Source organism: Vulpes vulpes, chromosome 15 (genome assembly GCF_048418805.1).
Source record: "Vulpes vulpes isolate BD-2025 chromosome 15, VulVul3, whole genome shotgun sequence".
Taxonomy (NCBI): domain Eukaryota; kingdom Metazoa; phylum Chordata; class Mammalia; order Carnivora; family Canidae; genus Vulpes; species Vulpes vulpes.
The window spans coordinates 25,359,985-25,379,057 of NC_132794.1; the positions used below are offsets into that span (position 1 = coordinate 25,359,985).

Sequence of the window (19,073 nt, forward strand, 5' to 3'; positions counted from 1 at the left end):
ATGGCGCGGCGGCAGCGACGGGGGCGGCTCGGCACGCGGCGCGGGCCTCGACGCGACCGGGGACGCGGGGGCGCTGCGGGCCCCGCCGTCGGGCCGGGGGGTTCCAGGCGCCGCGCGGTCCGGGCCCAGGGGCGGGCTCCCGGGCCAGCCCCGCCCCCGGCTCCTCCCCCGCCCCCGAGGCGCGCGAGCCGGTCCCGCGCGGCGCCAAGCCTTTCCCGGGCCATCGCCCCTCCTCCCTTCCGGGCCGCGAGCCCCCCGCGCGTCGCCTCAGGGCTGCGCTCGCGCGCGCGCTCCTCTCTCGCGCTCCCCGCGCGCGCACCTTCCCGCCCGCCCGCCCGCCCTCAGCGCGCGCTCGGTCGCCCGACGACGCGGGAGCCGCCAGCTCCGGACCAGGCTCGCCGCGCTCGCTGCCGCCCAGCGCCGGCCCGCGGAGGCGGCGCCCTCGGTTCCCTGGCCGGAGACTGTCGGGACCGCCAAGTCTGCGGCCCCAGGGCGGCGGCGGCGGCGGCGGCGGCGGCGGCGGTGAGGAGGCCGGGCCGGGCGGGGGGCGGACGTGGTGGAGCTGAGGGCACCGCGGGGAGGGGGCCCGGCGCCGCGGAGGCCACGTCGGAGGCTCGCGGCCAGCGGCGCGCGGGGGAAGGGGGAGGCGTGTGGGCTCGAACCCGGCTGCGTCGGCCCCGGCTCGGCGCGGACGAGGGGCTGGACCGCGCGGGGCGCCCGGGGTTTGCGCGGGACCTCGGCGGGATGGGGCCGGAGGAGACGCCGCCTCGAGGCTCCTGCCACGTTTCCACCGCCCTCGCCTCCGCCGGGGGTGGGCGACAGCCTCGCGCCTGCCCACCCGCCTCGGGGCGTCCCCTGGAGCCGCGGGCCCGGCCTGCTGCCCGGGGGGTCGCGCCGAGGGGAGCCCCGTCCGGGAAGCCGCGGCGGCCGGCGGGCGGGAGGACGCGCCCCGCGAGGGAGGCTGCTCGGGGGGAGGACGGGGACGGGGCTCCGCGGCCCTTCCCCCTTGACTCGGGGAAAACCGCGATTGCAGAAGTTGGACGCGCTCGCAGGCCGCTCTCCGGGGTGGGTGGAGCCGCGCGGCGCCTACTCACCCAGCGCTCTCCCCCCGAGCGTGAGCGTTAGCGGCGGCTTCGGAGGGCGTGAGGCGGCCGAGCCCCGGCCCGGGGGACCCCGTGGGGACCCGGTGGGGGCCCCGTGTGCTCAGCGCCCGCAGCCCGCCCGGAGCGCCGCGGAGGCCGGTCCGCGGTCCTCGCCCCCCGCCGCGATCCCCGCGCCCTCAACCTCGGGGACGTCTGTCAGGAAGACTTGGTTTCTAGAAACGGCGGCGACTGAGCCTTTCGTTGCGACACGGGGGAAAGGCACAAAGTTATGAGCTCCTGGAACGCCGGGCTTGGGCTCCCCGTGGGCTTTATGCCCGCCGCCGCGAGCCGAGGAGCCTGAGGAACAAAGTAGAACTTGAGGAGCCGCCGCCGCGGCGACTACGTCCCGGGATGACGTCACCGTGCGATATTTAAAATGGGAGCTTTTCGCTCCGAGTGTGGGTGGAGGAATTGCGGCTACTTGAAGACGCCTGCGGGCTCCCTGGCCCAGCTCGCTTCTAGTTTCTTCCTCTGACTTTGTAACTCCCTCTTTCACCCTTTGGTACCCCCAGGATTCTAACTGGTGGGAGGGGGTTAATTTTTATGCTATTCCACGCATCGTTCCTTCAGACTGAGGGAAAAAAAAAAAAAAAGTAATTCCATATGACTCATCCTGTGTTCCAAAGCAATAGCAACCACCGAGTGGTTCTTTCCTTCCTTTTATTTTTTTGATACGAAACAACAAGACAAAAAGGAAAACAAAAACCCTGACCTCAGCTGTGGAGAGCGCAGTAGAGGAATTTAATGAATGAGAATGATTATCGTTTAGAATTCAGTACTTTTCTTTCGTGGGGTTCCTTGTTTTCTTTGATGAGATAGAAGCTAATGTAGTTCCATCAGCAAGCAACTTTCTTCTCAAACCGTATATTAAGTTGCAGTGGGTTTTATTTTCCATTATAACATGGTGGGATATAAATACAGCTTTGTAAAGTGGAAGTGGCCTAACTTTTTTTTAGGAGGATGCCTCATAGCATTTGTGGAAGGCTGGGGTTGTATGTGCCTCCACAACTTTTATGTGCAACTCAGTTCCTCTTGTCTGGTACTTGGCCAAAGAAGGTGGATTTGGCATTCTAGGGTTCCAGAGGGGAAGGTTTAGGTGTCTACCCATCCAAGATCAGGGTGGGTAGGACTGCCTGCCTGCACACCTCTCAGATAACTAGTATTTCACAGTGAGATCCCTCGTTTGAATCTGCACAAGGAGTAAAGGATCATATTATGAGGAGAGATGTCAAGAGGTTTGAGAAAACAAATGTGTGAGAACCCAAACTTATCAGCGAGGTTTTTGGTTTTTATATTAAACACAGCAGCGGCTGTATATCTTTAATAATTGACTCTGGAAGGGATGATATTGCTTAGTAAATGCAGCATATGAAAAACTCCCAAGTTACTTACAGCCGCCAAGTGAATGAGCTCATTGCATAAAGACAGAATAGAATATACGTTGAAACAATCCCAGGATAAGATTTTTGCCTTTATGGATTAATCAATGATAAATCAGATCTGCCATTTAAAGAGAGTCTTGAGGCAATTCCACAGTGCAGCTAAATCTCTGGCTTTCTTTTAGTTTGATTTTTTCTGTGGATGACCCTGAATTTCTGCTCTATTAAATATGTTTTGATAGAACCACTGTTGGGTTATATCTTTCAGGTAAATATATCTCTGTTCCTGAAAAATGCTAACAAATTCATGCTAAAATTTTTTTCTTTATGTGTAACAGCTTTATTATTCAAATAGGACTCCTGTAGCATACAATTTACACATTTAAAATCTACAGTTCATTAGTTTCCGTATATTCACAGAGTTGTGTAGCCATCACCACAGTTAATTTTAGGGCATTTTCATCACCCTTATAGCAAACCCTGTATTCATTGACACCCTCCTCTTCCCTCCCCCCCATCATTCCTTCCCCTAGGCCAATAACCTACTTTCTGTCTATATGGATTTGCCTATTCTAGAAAACTCAAATAAATGCAATCATACAATATTTGGTCTTTTGTAACTGGTTTCTTTCCCTTAATACAGTGTGTTCATGGTTCACCTTTGTCATAGCCTGTATCAATACATCATTCCTCTTTTTTGTTGCTGAAGAATATTCCATTGCATGTATATACCACATTTATTTGTCCCATCAGTTGGGACATTTGGGTGCTTCCACTTTTGGACTGTTACGAATGATGCATTGGACACTTGTGTACACATTTTTGTGTAGAAATATATTTTTATTTCTTTTGATGTATAGCTATAAGTGTAGAATTGATTGGTCTTATGGTAACTCTTTTTTTTTTTAGGTATTACCATTTTTCTATAGTAGCTATACAGTTTTGTGTTTTAAAGTTTAAATTATTACACAGAATTTTAAATTATTGCAGCTAAATATTGACACGTTTAGTAAAAAGTGTATAATATCATTGTAGTGCTTTCTTTGATACCTGATTTTATTTAGCCAACAGAAGCAATTTGGTGTGCTCTCTTTACTGAACTTCTTCACAAAGCTAAGTGATAAGATTCTTAGACAGTATTGTAATAAAGTCTTCATGGCATAAACTAGTCATTATTTGTTCCTTTTTCCAGATATGAGGCAATGAAACACAAGATAAAATTGAAAGAAGGAGAGCTATGAAGGACAGACGTTTTGCAGAGCTTTATTTTCCAGTTTTTATGTTTTGTTTTTTTTTGAGAAAAACTGTTTTATCTTTACAGGGAAAGATGAAGAACGAAATTGCTGCTGTTGTGTTCTTTTTTACACGGCTGGTTCGAAAACATGATAAGTTGAAAAAAGAGGCGGTTGAGCGGTTTGCTGAGAAATTGACTCTTATACTTCAAGAAAAATATAAAAATCACTGGTATCCAGAAAAACCATCAAAAGGACAGGCCTACAGGTAAAAGATTAGATTGAACAGTTGGATTGGACTAAGAGGCTGATAGCTCCTGAAACGAGTACAAGGCCAGAGGACTAAAGGGTGTTCAGTTCATTTCTTTCACAGTTCAACTGCAAAATACAAAACTTGGGGTGTCTTTGGTATTTTTTTTTTCCATACATGTTTTAAGATACAAGTATTTGTTCAAGTCCCACTTACCACTGACTACTTGGGTAGTCAGTACTGTCGGGTCATGGGAGTTAGTCTTGAGGTTGTAGTTTGGCTTCTGACTGAACGGATTTCTTATGTATCACAGGTACGTGAGGGTTTTCACAATTCTAGAGGACCCCTAAAATTCACCCATAAATGGGCATGGTAAGAGTTGAGAGAAACGAGTCTCTTTGTTTCTACAAATCAATTACATGTTCTTGGAAAAATAAAAGTTTTATGGGGAATACAATTAAGAATATTAAATACCTAATACATTGTTGACCCCAAAAATTTCATTTATACTGTGCATAATCCTTTTAGTAGAAGCCATTGTGACTTCTATTGATGAAAGCAACTTACTATGACCCACAACTGGCAGACACTAGCTCTGGGATTTGAACTCACGTCTGACTGGTCCTAAATTCTTTTGGGTTTCTGCACACCACAGTTTGAACACTGCCTTGTCTCTGAGAGGGAAAGTAACTCTCACTTGCAGCTGTCTTTTGTACTCTGGTTTATAAGTTACACTTACGGCTTAAAGTAAAGAAGAACAGGCTTCTGCAAAACATGTTCTGGCATGCTCATTTCCTAGTATTTACGTGATCACTGTGTTGAGAACCTGGGTTCTGCTAAATAAACTCAGCTGTCAAACTATGCCCCATTTGTGGAGGTGGCCACAAAAAAATAAAAGTCGAGCAGTTGTGACTACAGAAATTCTTTTATTTATGCATAATGGTGCCCCCAAAGTTTCCTTCTCAGATCAGTACTTCAGTGCTTTGATGTAAAAAGGACTTCTTTCAGTCACTTAGCTTTTACAAGTGTAAGACTATTCAGGGAATCTACAAAGAAATGAAAATGTGATTTGTTTAGTTCTCATTTGCTAAAAGCCAGAGGTGAGCATTTATTTGATTGAAAAAAGAAAAGTATTGTATTGAAAAGTTATTGATGTATTTTCGTCTTCATTTTTATCCAAGGAGGTTTCCTAGTAAATTGGAAGATGTGATGGATTAAAGTAGAAATATGAATGTTTTGTATAAGTCAGACTCAAGTTATTTTTTATCTTCTCACTTGATTCTCTTTTTTTCCTGCACATCGTCATTTCTGATAGTGAACAGCTTTTGTGAGTTAGAGCTGTTGAGGCTTTTTACACTGATATAATTGACATTGGACAAAGGCTTTTGGAAGTGCCAAACCAATTTTTTACTATTACTGAGAAAAGAAGACACTGTCAAGTAAACGCTTAAAGGTCAGACAGTGTACAGTTTCATTTCCATTAATTCTAAAAACTTGAGGAAAAAAATTAGCTAAACAGGATTAAATTGGCATATGATCAAAAGTATCATTATTGAGTCATTTTGAAGCTGTCTTTGGAGTAGAAAACTATTAGACTTAATGGTGGGTTGTTACTATTATAAAAATGAACAGAATATAGGATTAGCCAGAGTGAGACTCTTGAATCCATAGAGTAGGTTGGAAGTGTTCTTTTTCTTCTAAAGTGTTTATAAATTAAAATTGTTTCTCCACAATATCTACAAATAAGAGGCTTTTGGAGGGCAATTTGGCAATATTATCAAGATCTGTAGAAATACTCCTACTCTTTGAACAGTAAGTCTCCTAAAAATCTATTCTAGAAGTATAATTAGAAATGCAGATAAATATGTATGAATATGGATGTTTCTTACACTTTATAATTGCAAAAAATTGAAAAGAACTGTCAACATTAAGTAAATGATAGACTATTTTTATGCAACTTTTGAAATCTTGTTTTTGAAGATCGGTTAATGGATAAGTCACGGTATATAGAGTTTGAAAAAACAGCACAAAATATGTAAGATATGCAAATTTTGTTGAAGCAGAGTCTCTAAGCATCTTTATTTACATATATATTTTTTTAAGCTTAGAGCCTACATCACTCTTATTATAGATAACAAAAACACGTACTTCTAAGTTCTATCTCCTTACCTATAACTGCTTTTGATCCTATGGTAAGTAGGACTTTTGAATCAACCTACACAACACTAGAATTTGTAAACATAGACCATCTTAAAGAAAGGAACAAATAGCATCTTATATGCTGTAAAATATTTTTTTTACTCTGAATTGCTTACTTGTTAACAGTCATGTTAAGATTAGTATAGACAGAATAGAATAATAATAGCCTTTGGAGTCCAGTTGTCCAGATATGCCCCCTGGATTTACCTCCTCCTAGTTGTAAAGTTGGTAAAGTTATCAACTCTGCCTCCTTTCTTACAATGGGGAAGCTAGTATACATGAAGCACTTAGGAAACTGTCAAGTGTATAGTAAACCTTCAGAAAGAGTTATTATTAGTACTTAGAAATCTGTATTAGCTATTAGAAATTTTTCACTGTTTTAAATGAAAATTGAAGTCAAATAATGAAATAATTTTTTTAAGAACCTAAGCATCATGTTAGGTTCTATTCATTTTTCTATTGATATCATTGTATTTAATGGTATAATTACTATCTGTCAATAAATTTGTGTTTTCCTTATTTGAGAGCTTTGCATCTGAGGAAGAGGTGAAGCGACTTAATCCAAATTCACCCAATAAATAAGTACTGGGAGTAGCACTAAAACCTGGGTTCTCTTGATTGATTTCTTAGTTGTAGGCAGTAAATACTTTTATTGTAGCCACCATTTTTTGTACATAAGCAAAATGCTTACTTTAACATGTATTTTTGCATTCATCCTCGGAGCCATCTTTGAGCATTCCATTGGGTAGATATGTATTTTCTTAGGTTTAAAAAATGGAACAAAGGCTCTGTTGGTTTAGATTTTTTTTTTCAGTTATTTTTGGCGTTTTTAAAAAATGAAAACCCTTTGGTAAATACATGAGTAAGCCAGTAACGCTTTGGATTATATTTTAATCTTAACTATGATATGAATGGTTCTATGTCTTGGACTGATTGTATATTTATAGAACAATTATAGGTGAGGAAAGGACACCTTTCTTAACACTTGCTATCTGGAATCTATAAGCAAGGAAATGATCAAAACATCATAAGAATTTCAAAATATTTGAAGCATTGGTTAAAAGTCTTTTGTTGGAGATTTTGTTATATAGTAACTTGGCCTATTAATACTTCTACCTTTAGTGCTCTAAGTAATTTTATGCAACGTTAGTGCTCCTTCCTCATTTAATGTACATGTGAGATTGAGTGGTTTCTGTCTGGCTGAAATGACGTAGAGCCAGTTCTTATGGTTTCCCTGGGCCTGGACAGATGCCCTCCTCTTCTCACCAGGCTGAGTCGTCTTACTGATGCTGCCTCTTTGCCTTCAGTTCACGTTTATTTTCTACTTAGGATAGATATGCACCTGGGTTCCCCACCAGGGTTTTTTTGTTTTAAAATCACGTGGGATCCCTGGGTGGCGCAGCGGTTTAGCGCCTGCCTTTGGCCCAGGGCGCGATCCTGAAGACCCGGGATCGAATCCCACGTCGGGCTCCCGGTGCATGGAGCCTGCTTCTCCCTCTGCCTGTGTCTCTCCCTCTCTCTCTCTCTGTGTGACTATCATAAATAAATAAAAATTTATTTTAAAAAAATCACATTGGTAAATACTAATAATATGACAAGGTTTATGATTAAGATTCAATTAAAGCTATTAACATTATTCTACTTCGTTGTAGATGCATTCGTGTCAATAAGTTTCAGAGAGTTGATCCTGATGTTCTGAAAGCCTGTGAGAACAGCTGCATCTTATACAGTGATCTAGGTTTACCAAAGGAACTCACTCTGTGGGTGGATCCATGTGAGGTGTGCTGTCGGTAAGTGTGCTGGCTGAACTGATTACCATGCTAGAACTAATTTTATGAAATTCTCTCAGTTACTGCCTGCTTGTGTGTCTTTATGTCCAGAAGCTGGCTGTGTGGGCTTATTTAGTTGTGAATTTTGTCATCTGAAGGTGAAGGACTGGTTACATTCCTTTTTTACAGTTAAAGAAACTTAAAAAAAACTTGATTGAGTAGGGTTTTTATAGGGCTCTGCCAAGAAGTTGATTATAGACCAAAAGGCAGAATTTAGATACCTAGCCTCTTGTAGGTCAATTACTGTCTTTCTTTGGTGGTGCACTTGTGTTTCCTCTCTTCAAATTAGGAAAGAAGTTAATCTCAAGTAGTACTGGATAATAATAATGTTCAGTTGGTTTCTGTTTGTCTCTTCTCTTGCCTCCCTCACCCATTATTTTCATAGTTTTGTTTTTTTAATGGAGATTATTTCTCATTTCCAAATGAGCAGAATTGTAAAAGGCGAGTGTTAGATGTGATATCTAATTGAATTCCATTCATTCTGAAAAACATACATTATGGACCAGGCATTCTTAATTGTGGGGTTTTTAAAAAGTGAAAGTGACATTCTGCTGTCAGATTGTTTGAAGTATAATAAGGGAGAAAAAAGAATGAGCAGATTATAACAGTGTGGTTTATGCTGTAATAGAAATACGTACAAAATGCAGTGGTTGGTGGCACAAAGGAGAAAGTTACTGCCTCTACTGGGAATCAGAAAAGAATACCAGGTGGGTGATACTAGAGTTGGGTGGGGAAGGATGCAGTTGACTAGTTGACGAGGTGGCAAGGATATTTCCAGGCAGGAAGAATAAGGATGAGTATAGATAGATGGAAGAATAAGGATGAGTATAGATACATGGAATACCCTGCAAGTGATTCCCTACAGTTGTTCCTTTAGGGTATTTCTCTTTGGTTTTAAGTGCATTTCACCTGTTGACTACAGTTGAGATGCTTTTTGATACAATCCTAATAAATTCCAAAGGTGATCATAACCTTTGACCTGATCTCCAGCAATAAAAGTAGAGGTGGTGATATGCCATGCCACTCTGGACCACCATGGAAGTACTTGGTATAAGCTGTTGGTGTAAGCTGCTTGCTTTGGGAAACTTAAGGTTACTAGATTCTCCAGCACTTCTTTCTCAGAAAAAAGAAGAGCAAGATATCTTAAGTTTTGGTCCAAGAAGGTCAAACATTTTTAGATTCTGGGACCAATTCAGGACTCATCTTAGGCCAAGGTCAGACTTTATAGACTTCGGCCACTGAACCCCTGCTGAAGACCTCAGTATATAAGAAATAGTTATCACAAAGTTACCATATTCAATTGCTTACTTTTTTATTAGGCCTGCACTTAGATTCTGACTGACTCTTCTTTAACACAGTTCTTTAGTTATGTAGTTTTTCAGCCATAAAAAAGTATAAGCAGTATTTGAAAGGGGCTTTTTCATGTAGTTATAAAGCTACCAAAAAAATAGAGTCTTACGTGGAGGCAGAAACAAAAAAGCAAAAAAAGAGTTGGCAAAATGTATTATCACCTAGTCAAATAATGAGTATTTAATATGACAATCTTAAATCATTAGGGAAATATTTCTATGTCCAAAAATGCTTAAGTCAGGTAATTGTATAAACATTTTGGACATAGTTATTCGAAATAGCTTTTTTTTTTTTTTTTTTTTTTTACTTATGATAGTCACAGAGAGAGAGAGAGGCAGAGACACAGGCAGAGGGAGAAGCAGGCTCCATGCACCAGGAGCCCGATGTGGGACTCGATCGCGGGTCTCCAGGATCGCGCCCTGGGCCAAAGGCATGTGCCAAACCACTGCGCCACCCAGGGATCCCTCGAAATGGCTTAAACTAAATCTTGGCACCTGAAGATAAAAGCTTTAGTTAAATAGTCATTCTACTTAGGTGGATACTTCATTACTTATGATGCCAGATAATGAAAAGTTTCTGTGCTTTCATCTTATTAATATATGAAAATCTTTGCGTTCAGTAGCCTTTTAATAATTTTACATGTGATTAAAATTTTGCCAAAAGTTGGCTATGATGTGATATTTTAATCACCTTCAGAATGTGGGGTTCTCATTCTGTGATAATAGAACTTTGTGCTGGTGATTGAGTAGAGGTGATTGCAGTTAAGAGAAGAAATCTCAATATTGATAGTGCTTTTGGACCAAAACTATAAAGATAAATATTCTGAAAACCAAAATAAGGCTGATCTAGCAGTTCTATAATTGAACAAATATCTGAGAGACATTAATAATAACTCATTGGTACACTAGAGAGTAAGCTTATAAATAAATTGAAATTGACTAAAAGGGAGCATTCTTCATAGTATAACTGAGTTATTTCATCAGGATAAAATATTGGAAGTGTACAAGAAACCTTATGTAGTTAGGTTATCATTTTGTGAACTATGTGAGAAGATACAGAATAGGTAACAGATCCTCCCTTATAAAGAGAATGCCTGAGAATGGCTCACAGCTTTCTTATTTTTCTTATTTATCCAACATACTCCATACCTTTTTTTTTTTTTTTTTGAATCTCTATAATCCTTTTCCTGATACACAGACCATTAGATGCAATTGATTTGTTTCCAGTTAACTAAATTGGACTTAATGTTTTAGCAGTGTATGGTTGAAAAATGGAAAATGTAAGTTATCCATTACTAATTCTAAAACATTAACCGCACATGCCAATGTTACAGTAATATATAGTGAAGAGCTTTGCTTACTATGAAGAGAACTATCATACCGAAATAGTAGAAAGGGAAAGATGCAGAACCTAATTGAATTTGCATGTCAAAAATATCTGAGTTAATAAAGCTGACCCTTCAGTCATTCGACCCTTCAGTCTGCCCTCGATTTAAGTTTCTGTTTCTACAGAGGCAGGGATTTTTCTCAAATGCCTTTCTGTTTTTTTTGAATTTTGACTCCATTAATGGGCAAAACCGAAGATAGGCCTAATAAACCCTTTAATATTGCTGACATTAATAACATGTGAATTAACCATTGTATTGAAATTTGTTGAGTCCTTAACCCATGGGTAGACAGGTAAATTCCGTTGCTAAAACTCTGTGCAAAGTAAAGTTGAAATTACAGTACAGGAGTTATGTGTTAAGAAGGATTTGCCTAAATGCTCAGGCATCTTATACTAGGAAAAAACACTAGCTGAAGACCAACCAGTATCCAGCCAGTTCAGCTTTCTTGCCTAGCAGATAGGAAACTGTGGCCTAGAGACATTAAATAACTTGCCCCTTATCAGAGCTAGTTAGTGGGAGAGCTGGAACCAGAAACATGTTCAGTGCTCCTTCTACCATCTGTAGCAACTCCTTTTATGAGATAAACGGAAAGAGAATAAAAAAGGGAGTTATGTCCCATATTTAGGTAGTATTTATGGCCCATTCAGCCTGTGAGAGTGGAAGTCAGCACAGCTATATAAAGAAGTAGAACTCACCTGTGAGGCTACATGATCTCCATATAACTTTCAAAGAAAGGCTTTATTGCAGTTTGGCCTTTTACTTTATACATATTCTGATTGAGAAATAATTTGAGAGAAGACTTTACTTGAGGGCCACCTGGGTGGCTCAGTGGTTGAGCCTTTGGCTCAGGTCGTGATCCCAGGGTCCTGTGACAAGGTCCCACATCAGGCTCCTCAGGGAGCCTGCTTCTCCTCCTGGCTATATCTCTTTCTCTCTGTCTTTCATGAATAAATAAATGAAATCTTAAAAAAAAAAAAAAAAGACAAATTAATCTACGTTATTATTAACTGTGTTTTTCTGTCAAGGTTGGTTTTTTTTTTTTTTTAGGCTTAAAATCACTTTGTCTTTCTAACTTTAATTACATGTTGTGTAAGAAATGCTCAACAATTAATTCCTTTGTCCTAACACTTACTAGAAATTGTTTCATAGTGTTTATGTTGTACAGTCTATTCAAATAGATTTGTGGGTTTTTCTTAATCTCCAAATGAAAACTGGTTTTATGGGGGCCTGGGTGGTTCAGTTGGTTAAACTTCCAACTCTTGATTTCAGCCCAGGTCATGATTTCGAGGGCGTGACATCAAGCCCCCGTTGGGCTGTTGGGCTTCTCGCTGGGCAATGGAGCTTTCTTAAGATTCTCTCTCTGTGTCTCAGAAAAAAAACCTACTAGTTTTACTATTCACTATGCTATTTTCCCTCATTGCAGAATTTACTTTCCTTTTTTTTTTTAGTAGCCAGCAGCTATAGTTAAATATTCTAACAATTATTTTTTATTTCAAGGCTCTAAAAATACTTTGGGAGGATTAAAAGGGTAGTTTTACTTTTTAAAAAGAATTAGGATGAGAAATGAGCAGTTTTCGTAGGAATCTCCATGAGATAAGCAATATAATTCCAGCAAAACCTCTTTATTTTACTCAACAATTGTTTGTTTTTTAGTTCCTCAGTTCTTATTTTTGTCAGTGTAGATACAGGCAAACCAGGCCCCTTTTTTATTTAATCATGGTAAAAGTCAATCTCAAAGGAAATACCTAGTTGATTTGTGACTTGAATTACTAATATCTACATTACAGTGGTTAGTTAAAAATATATTAGAAAATTTTAATGTACAGCCAGTTTAATGATACATACAAAAATATAATCAAAACAGTGAATTTCTCTTCAGTGTTTTTTAAACAACTATTTTTTGGGTGGCAGTAGGAAAGAAAATTGGAAAGAGAATGTGTAATTGAATAAAGCCAGAGGTAGAAAATCATGGTTTGCTTGTTGTCATGGGACCTGGACTAAGACACTGTATGAAGACGCCGGGGTGGCTCAGCGGTTGAGCATCTGCCTTCGGCCCAGGGCACAATCCTGGAGTTCCAGGATCAAGTCCCGCATTGGGCTCCCTGCATGGAGCCTCCTTCTCCCTCTGCCTGTGTCTCTGCCTCTCTCTCTGTGTCTCTTATGAATAAATAAAAAATAAAAATAAAAAAAAGATACTGAATATGTAAGGTTAAGTTCTGGGGAGAGCTCCTTCTTTGCTTTAGACCAATGGCATATCCAAGGCTGTTTGTTTTTATGGAGAATTTCTTGCTTTTGTTGATGTACTTCAGGGTTTATAAGTTTGTTTTTTTAAATCCTTAGGTATGGAGAGAAAAACAATGCATTCATTGTTGCCAGCTTTGAAAATGAGGATGAGAACAAGGATGAAATCTCCAAGAAAGTTACCAGGGCTCTTGATAAGGTTACCTCTGATTATCATTCAGGATCCTCTTCTTCAGATGAAGAAACAAGTAAAGAAGTAGAAGTGAAACCCAGTTCAGTGACTGCGACCCCAAGCCCTGTGTACCAGGTAATCATGGATGTCTCAAAGATGATGAGCAGGGCTTGCGAGGTCATTCCAGGGGGTCCTGCTCATATTGCCCAGGGTTTCTGATTTGAGATACTGAATCCCAGTTCTTACTTTCCACATAAAGGGAAGCTGATCCTCTGAGATATAAGTAGGATAAATACATTTTATTTGGTTGTTTGTTTATGATAAATACATTTTAAAAGGTGTGACAAAAAGTAGAAAAAATTATGGTGATAAAACATTCCTGATATTTCAAAATCCTTACTGTATTACAAAGGAGGTATTCAGTTTTTAGAGTCTTCAACACTTCTGTTGCATACCATTAGGTTTAACTTTCTTCTCTCCATGATTAAAGAGAAACTTCACTGAATTATATATAAGATTTTTCACTCAAGTCAGAACACTATCTCCTTTACTTCAGCAGTTAAAGAGTTACATAGCAACTGTGCATGCACTTAGAAATTCATCCACTTGTTTATACCCCACATACCAAAGAACATTTAATATACTTTTTAAAATTGTCAATACAATACTCTTCAACAAAAAAGATAAATCAAGAAAATTTAAAGACATCTTTTGATTTGAGCTGTGTTCTGTACATGCACTTTATTCTAATTTTGAGTATATTTAAAATATACCTATTTTTATTAATTTGGCCTTAATTAGATATAAAACATACCAGATTGGTGGTAGGGTTGGATTTGGGCTACAATGAACAGTTAGACTTTAATGAGAAATCAGGGTTTTGAGTATGAGAAACCAAATCTTTTTTTTCTTTTTTTTTTTTTTTTTTGATTTATTTATTTATTTATTCATTCATTCATTCATTCATTCATTCATGAGAGAGAGATGCAGAGACATAGGCAGAAGGAGAAGCAGGCTCCATCCAGGGAGCCTGATGTGGGATTCGATCCCAGGACTCCAGGATCACACCCTGGGCCAAAGGCAGGCGCTAAACCGCTGAGCCACCCAGGTGTCCCAAGAGAAACTAAATCTTTAAATTCATCATACATTTATATAATGAACATGCTTTCGGTTTAACTTCTCTCTCTCTTTTTTTTTTTTTTTTTTTTTTACATTTGTTGAATTATCCTTCTAGGAAGATTAGTTATGAAGATTATCATATTCGTAGGGATATATGGTGTATATTGTAAGATAACATGCACTTGCTTTAAACAACTTAAGTGTAAAAAACTATAATGGTGACCAAGTCCTCTCACCTCCCCCCAACCAGCAGTGCTGTACTTTTCTATGGAAGTATTCGTTACTAGGATTTTTTTTTTCTGTATTTTCCCTGAGAGATTCCCTATATAGATAAGTAAACATAGTATTTGTATTTCAGAGATGATTTTTAAGACTTTTACCATAAATATTTGGGTTTTTTCCCCCTCTGTGATGTATTATATACTCTAAATTACTGTTGTTAAATTGCCTGGAATTAATTCCCATGTGGCAATTTTATCTCAGAATTTTATTATTACTCAACAAAGCAAGAAAGTAAGTCTCAAATTGATTGCAAGTAAATTGGCCTTTAATTTTTAGATTATCCTTTTTTTAAAGATTTTTACTTATTGTCTATTAGTACAAGCAGGGGGAGCTGCAAAGGAGAGGGAGAAGCCGATGCCTTGCTGAGCAGGGAGCCAGACATGGGGGTTGATCCCAAAACCCTGAGATCATGACCCAAGCCAATGTCAAATGCCTGACTGAACCACTCAGGTACCCCTAGATTTTCCTTTTAAATTGTATTTATTTTCCCCCATGTTGAGAAACTGTTAGTATAAAATTATAACAAAAGCATGGAAATTGAAGTATCTTCCGTGGGCCTTTAAAATAAGACATTTTTCCTTGACATTTTATTCACTAACAAAACATTTCATGACAGAGAAGCATGTTAAAAGCCATTGTGTAGAAATCTGGTACAAGTGGCCCACTTTAATCTTTTCTTCCTATCCACTTCATCTTGAACCTGGCACTGCTAAAAGGTGTAAATAGGGGGCTTGTCAAAGTAAGGACACAAAGTTCCTAGCTTGGGGCCTTTGTTCTTTTAGGAGTCTGTCTGGTTTTTTAAAGATCCTTCCAGAGATTACTAATTAAGAATTGAAGATCATGTCATTTCTCCCACATTGATCTATAGAGTCAATTCAGGTTCAGTCAAAATCCCAACAAGATTTTTCTAGAAAGTGACATTGATTTTAAAATTTATAAAAAGGAGACTTAAGTTAAAGGCCTACACTTCTATAAAGCCATTATGTCTAATAAGATAATGTGCTAAAGATTTATAGATACAAAAATATATTAATGGAACAAAATAGAGAGCCCAGAAATAGACCTACATATGTACAGTCTTCTTCTTTTTTTTTTTTTTTTTTTTTTTTTTTTATGAAAGTGTCAAAGCAGTTCAATAGGGAAAGTCTCTAAGAACTCCTACTAGGGATACCTGGGTGGCTCAGTGTTGAGTGTCTGCCTTTGGTTCACGTCATAATCCTGGGGTTGTGGAATTGAATCTTGCATTGGGCTCCCTATGGGGAGCCTGCTTCTCCGTCTGTCTATGTCTCTGTGTCTCTCATGGATAAGTAAATAAAATCTTTAAAAAAAAAAAAAGGAACTGGCACATTGGGCACTCTATATAAGAAAAAAAATGAACCTAACTGCTACCTGGCAGCATACACAAAAAATTTAATTTGAGATGGGTCTTAGACCTGAACATAAAAGCTAACTCTGACACTTTTGGAAGAAAGTATTCAGAGATATCTTTATTACTTGGGATAAGCAAAGATTTCTTTCAGGGTATACAAAAAACAAAAGAAAAGAACTTGTTAAATTTGACTTCATCAAAATTAAAAATCTTTGCTCATCAAAACAAACCATTAAGAAAATGAATAGGCAAAGCATAGACTGGAACAAAATATTCTCAATACATACATCAAAGGACTTGGTTTCCAGAATATACTTTATAAATCATTCCTATAAATCAGTAATAAAAGACAAACAACCCAATTAAAAATAGTGGGCAGAAGATGTGATTAAACACCGTGCAAAAGAAGTTATATAAATGTCCAGTAAACACACATGAAAAGGTGCTTAACCTTATTTGTCATCTGGGAAATGCAAATTAAAACCACAGTGAAACACAATTTCTTCCAGAATGGCTAAAATTAAAGTCTGACTGCTGGCAAGGATGTGAAGTAGCTAGATTCATAAACTGTTGGTGGGAGTGTGAAATGGCACAACCGCTTTGGAAAACTATTGGCGCTTACTAAATATGCATCTACCCTATTACCCAACATTAACACTTAAGTATTTAATAAGAGAAATGAAAATATTTACAAAATCATGTGTTAGAATGTTTATAACAGCTTTTTTTCATAGTAGTAAGATGGAAAGCAACTGAAATGTCCACAAACAAGTGAATGGGAGAAAAATTGTGAGGTTTTTACACAGTAGAATAATAGCAGTAAAATAGGAAGAACTAATAATAAATATAATATGGAAGGACCCCAAAAACATTTGATTGAGCAAGTGAATTTTGCCATCGACCAAAGAACACATGCTAGATGATTCTATTTATATGAAGTTCACAAACAGGGAAAACTCAAGTCTGATGACAAAAATCAGAACAGTGGTTGCTTATGGGGGTGAGGATTAACTGGAAAGGATAATGTAAGCTCCAGAATTTTGTCTTTTCTGACAGTTTTGTTTATCTGTGCCCCTAAAGTGGGGCTTGACCTCACAACTTTGAGATGAGTCACATACTCTTCTCCCTGAGCCAGCCAGGCACCCTTTTCTCTCTTGACAGCTTTAAAACATTTTCAGCACCTCAGTATAAAAAGAAATGAAAACATTTCATTTTGCTGTTTGTAATATGAGTCAATTATTAGTTGGAACTCTAAATTCGTCCTTATTTCAGCATTATTTTTTTTTTATTTTTTTAGCATTATTTTATATAATTAGGAATTAACATACTAAGGTTATTCGTTGAAGCATTGTTTTATTTTGTGCATTGTTTGTAATAGTAAAACACTGAAAACAGCCTAAATGTTCCATCAATAGGACACTGATGTGTGGCATAGTCATTGCATTACACCTAGCTGTCAGATAATGAAAAAGGACTTTAGGTATGATACAAGTATCTCTGAGATGTGTTTATCAAGTGCAAAAAGTAGTGAAGAAAATTGTATGTGCATGTTTTTCAAAATGTATGTACAGATGTATACCCAAGTATATGCATGAAAATTTAAGGGTATACACCAAAAAAATTAGTGTCAATTGCCTCTGAGAGGGCAACTGAGTAGCTGTCAATCAGATACAGGGATTTTACATTCATTGTGTATGCTTTTATATATAGTGTTTGTATTTTTTAGGCTATGAATGCAAGTTTATATAGAATATAAATTTTAAAATACTTATATTAAAAATTGCAGATTAGAAATGAGAGAATTCAGAAACTCACAGTCACACAGTACAGCATTCTGAGCAGGGGGCTCCAAAACTGCTGATGACTTGGAGTTGTTTTGTGAACTTGATGTCCCATTTGACTTTGGGATAATCTAGTACTGTTGTTCTAAAACACAGACTGGCTGCATTAGAATCACATACATTGTAGTCAGAATACCTGACCTCTGTTTTTACATTTTTGTTATTGGTCAGGGCTAGGATATGAATATTTTGTGTTTTAAAAGCTTTCTAGGTGACTCCTTAATAACCATCCAGCTGTGGAAACTACTGATCTAAAACATGGTGTGAACTTTCACACTTCCATTCATTTCTGTTTTAATCTTTTCTTAGAATGCTGTTTTGAGTTCATTCATTCTTTCATTTCATTGTCATTTTCATTCAGAAAACAAATCAGTCACCTATTATATATGAAGTTTTTAACATATTTATATCTGACCATAGGATGTCACTTAGACCTCCTCTTAAGAGTATGGGTGAGTGATTTGGTTCGTCTTTAAAGAGTAACCTGGACTTCTGCATTGTTTTTACATAATGTGACTAATTTTTCCTTTGAATTAAGTTACTGTTTTCTCTTTCATGCAGATTTCAGAATTAATATTCCCGCCTCTTCCAATGTGGCACCCTTTGCCCAGAAAAAAGCCAGGAATGTACCGAGGGAATGGTCATCAGAATCACTACCCTCCTCCTATTCCATTTGGTTATCCAAATCAGGGAAGAAAGAATAAACCATATCGCCCAATTCCAGTAACATGGGTACCTCCTCCTGGAATGCATTGTGACCGGAATCACTGGATTAATCCTCACATGTTAGCACCTCACTAGCTGCTTTTGATTCTGTTGGTGTCAGTGTTGAGAGAAGGTAGACTAAGCCTGACCACATTAAAAGTTAAAAGTTCATACTCATTCTAGTAAAGTTAGATGGGCCAAACCATCAACTTATTTTTATAGAAAAGTTATTGATAATAATCTTTCTTAAAAAATATATATGCACTTTAGATATATTGATATAGTTTGAGAAACTTTATTAAAGTTAGTCAAGTGCCTGAGTTTTTAATATTGGACTTGAGTATTTATATATTGTGCATCAACTCTGTTGGATACGAGAACACTGTAGCAGCAGACGATCTGTTCTAGCACCTTTGAGCATTTACTTTATGGAGAGTATGTAAGTTATTTATACACAAGGAAATCTATTTTATGTCATTGTTTAGAAAAATTGCGTGAAATCATGTAGTTGCAAATAAAAAGTAGTTTGAGGCATGACAATGTGTGCTTCTTTTCTGTGCATAAGAAAGGGAGAAA

The 19,073-nt window shown here is 38.9% G+C and overlaps 1 protein-coding gene and 1 long non-coding RNA gene across 4 annotated transcripts in view; one reads left to right on the top strand and one right to left on the bottom strand.

Moving 5' to 3' along the window:
* Positions 1-1,434, bottom strand: part of LOC112917666 (uncharacterized) — a 162,379-nt gene extending 160,945 nt beyond the window's left edge. For both annotated transcript variants that reach the window (XR_011997693.1, XR_011997691.1), the window contains exon 1: positions 1,095-1,434. This is a non-coding gene — a long non-coding RNA (uncharacterized lncRNA). The remainder of the gene's footprint in view (positions 1-1,094) is intronic.
* BTG3 (BTG anti-proliferation factor 3) lies at positions 388-19,037 on the top strand. Of its 2 annotated transcripts, none has more exons than XM_072740922.1 (5): positions 388-519; positions 3,843-4,021; positions 7,855-7,992; positions 13,109-13,316; positions 18,354-19,037. In XM_072740922.1, the coding sequence occupies exons 2-5, from the start codon at positions 3,849-3,851 to the stop codon at positions 18,591-18,593; spliced, it is 759 nt and encodes a 252-aa protein (XP_072597023.1). In that variant the 5' UTR covers positions 388-519; positions 3,843-3,848; the 3' UTR covers positions 18,594-19,037. The 2 variants fall into 2 exon arrangements, with proteins under 2 accessions (XP_072597023.1, XP_072597024.1); XM_072740923.1 differs by having other exon boundaries at positions 404-522.
* The last annotated feature ends 36 nt before the right edge of the window (positions 19,038-19,073 follow it).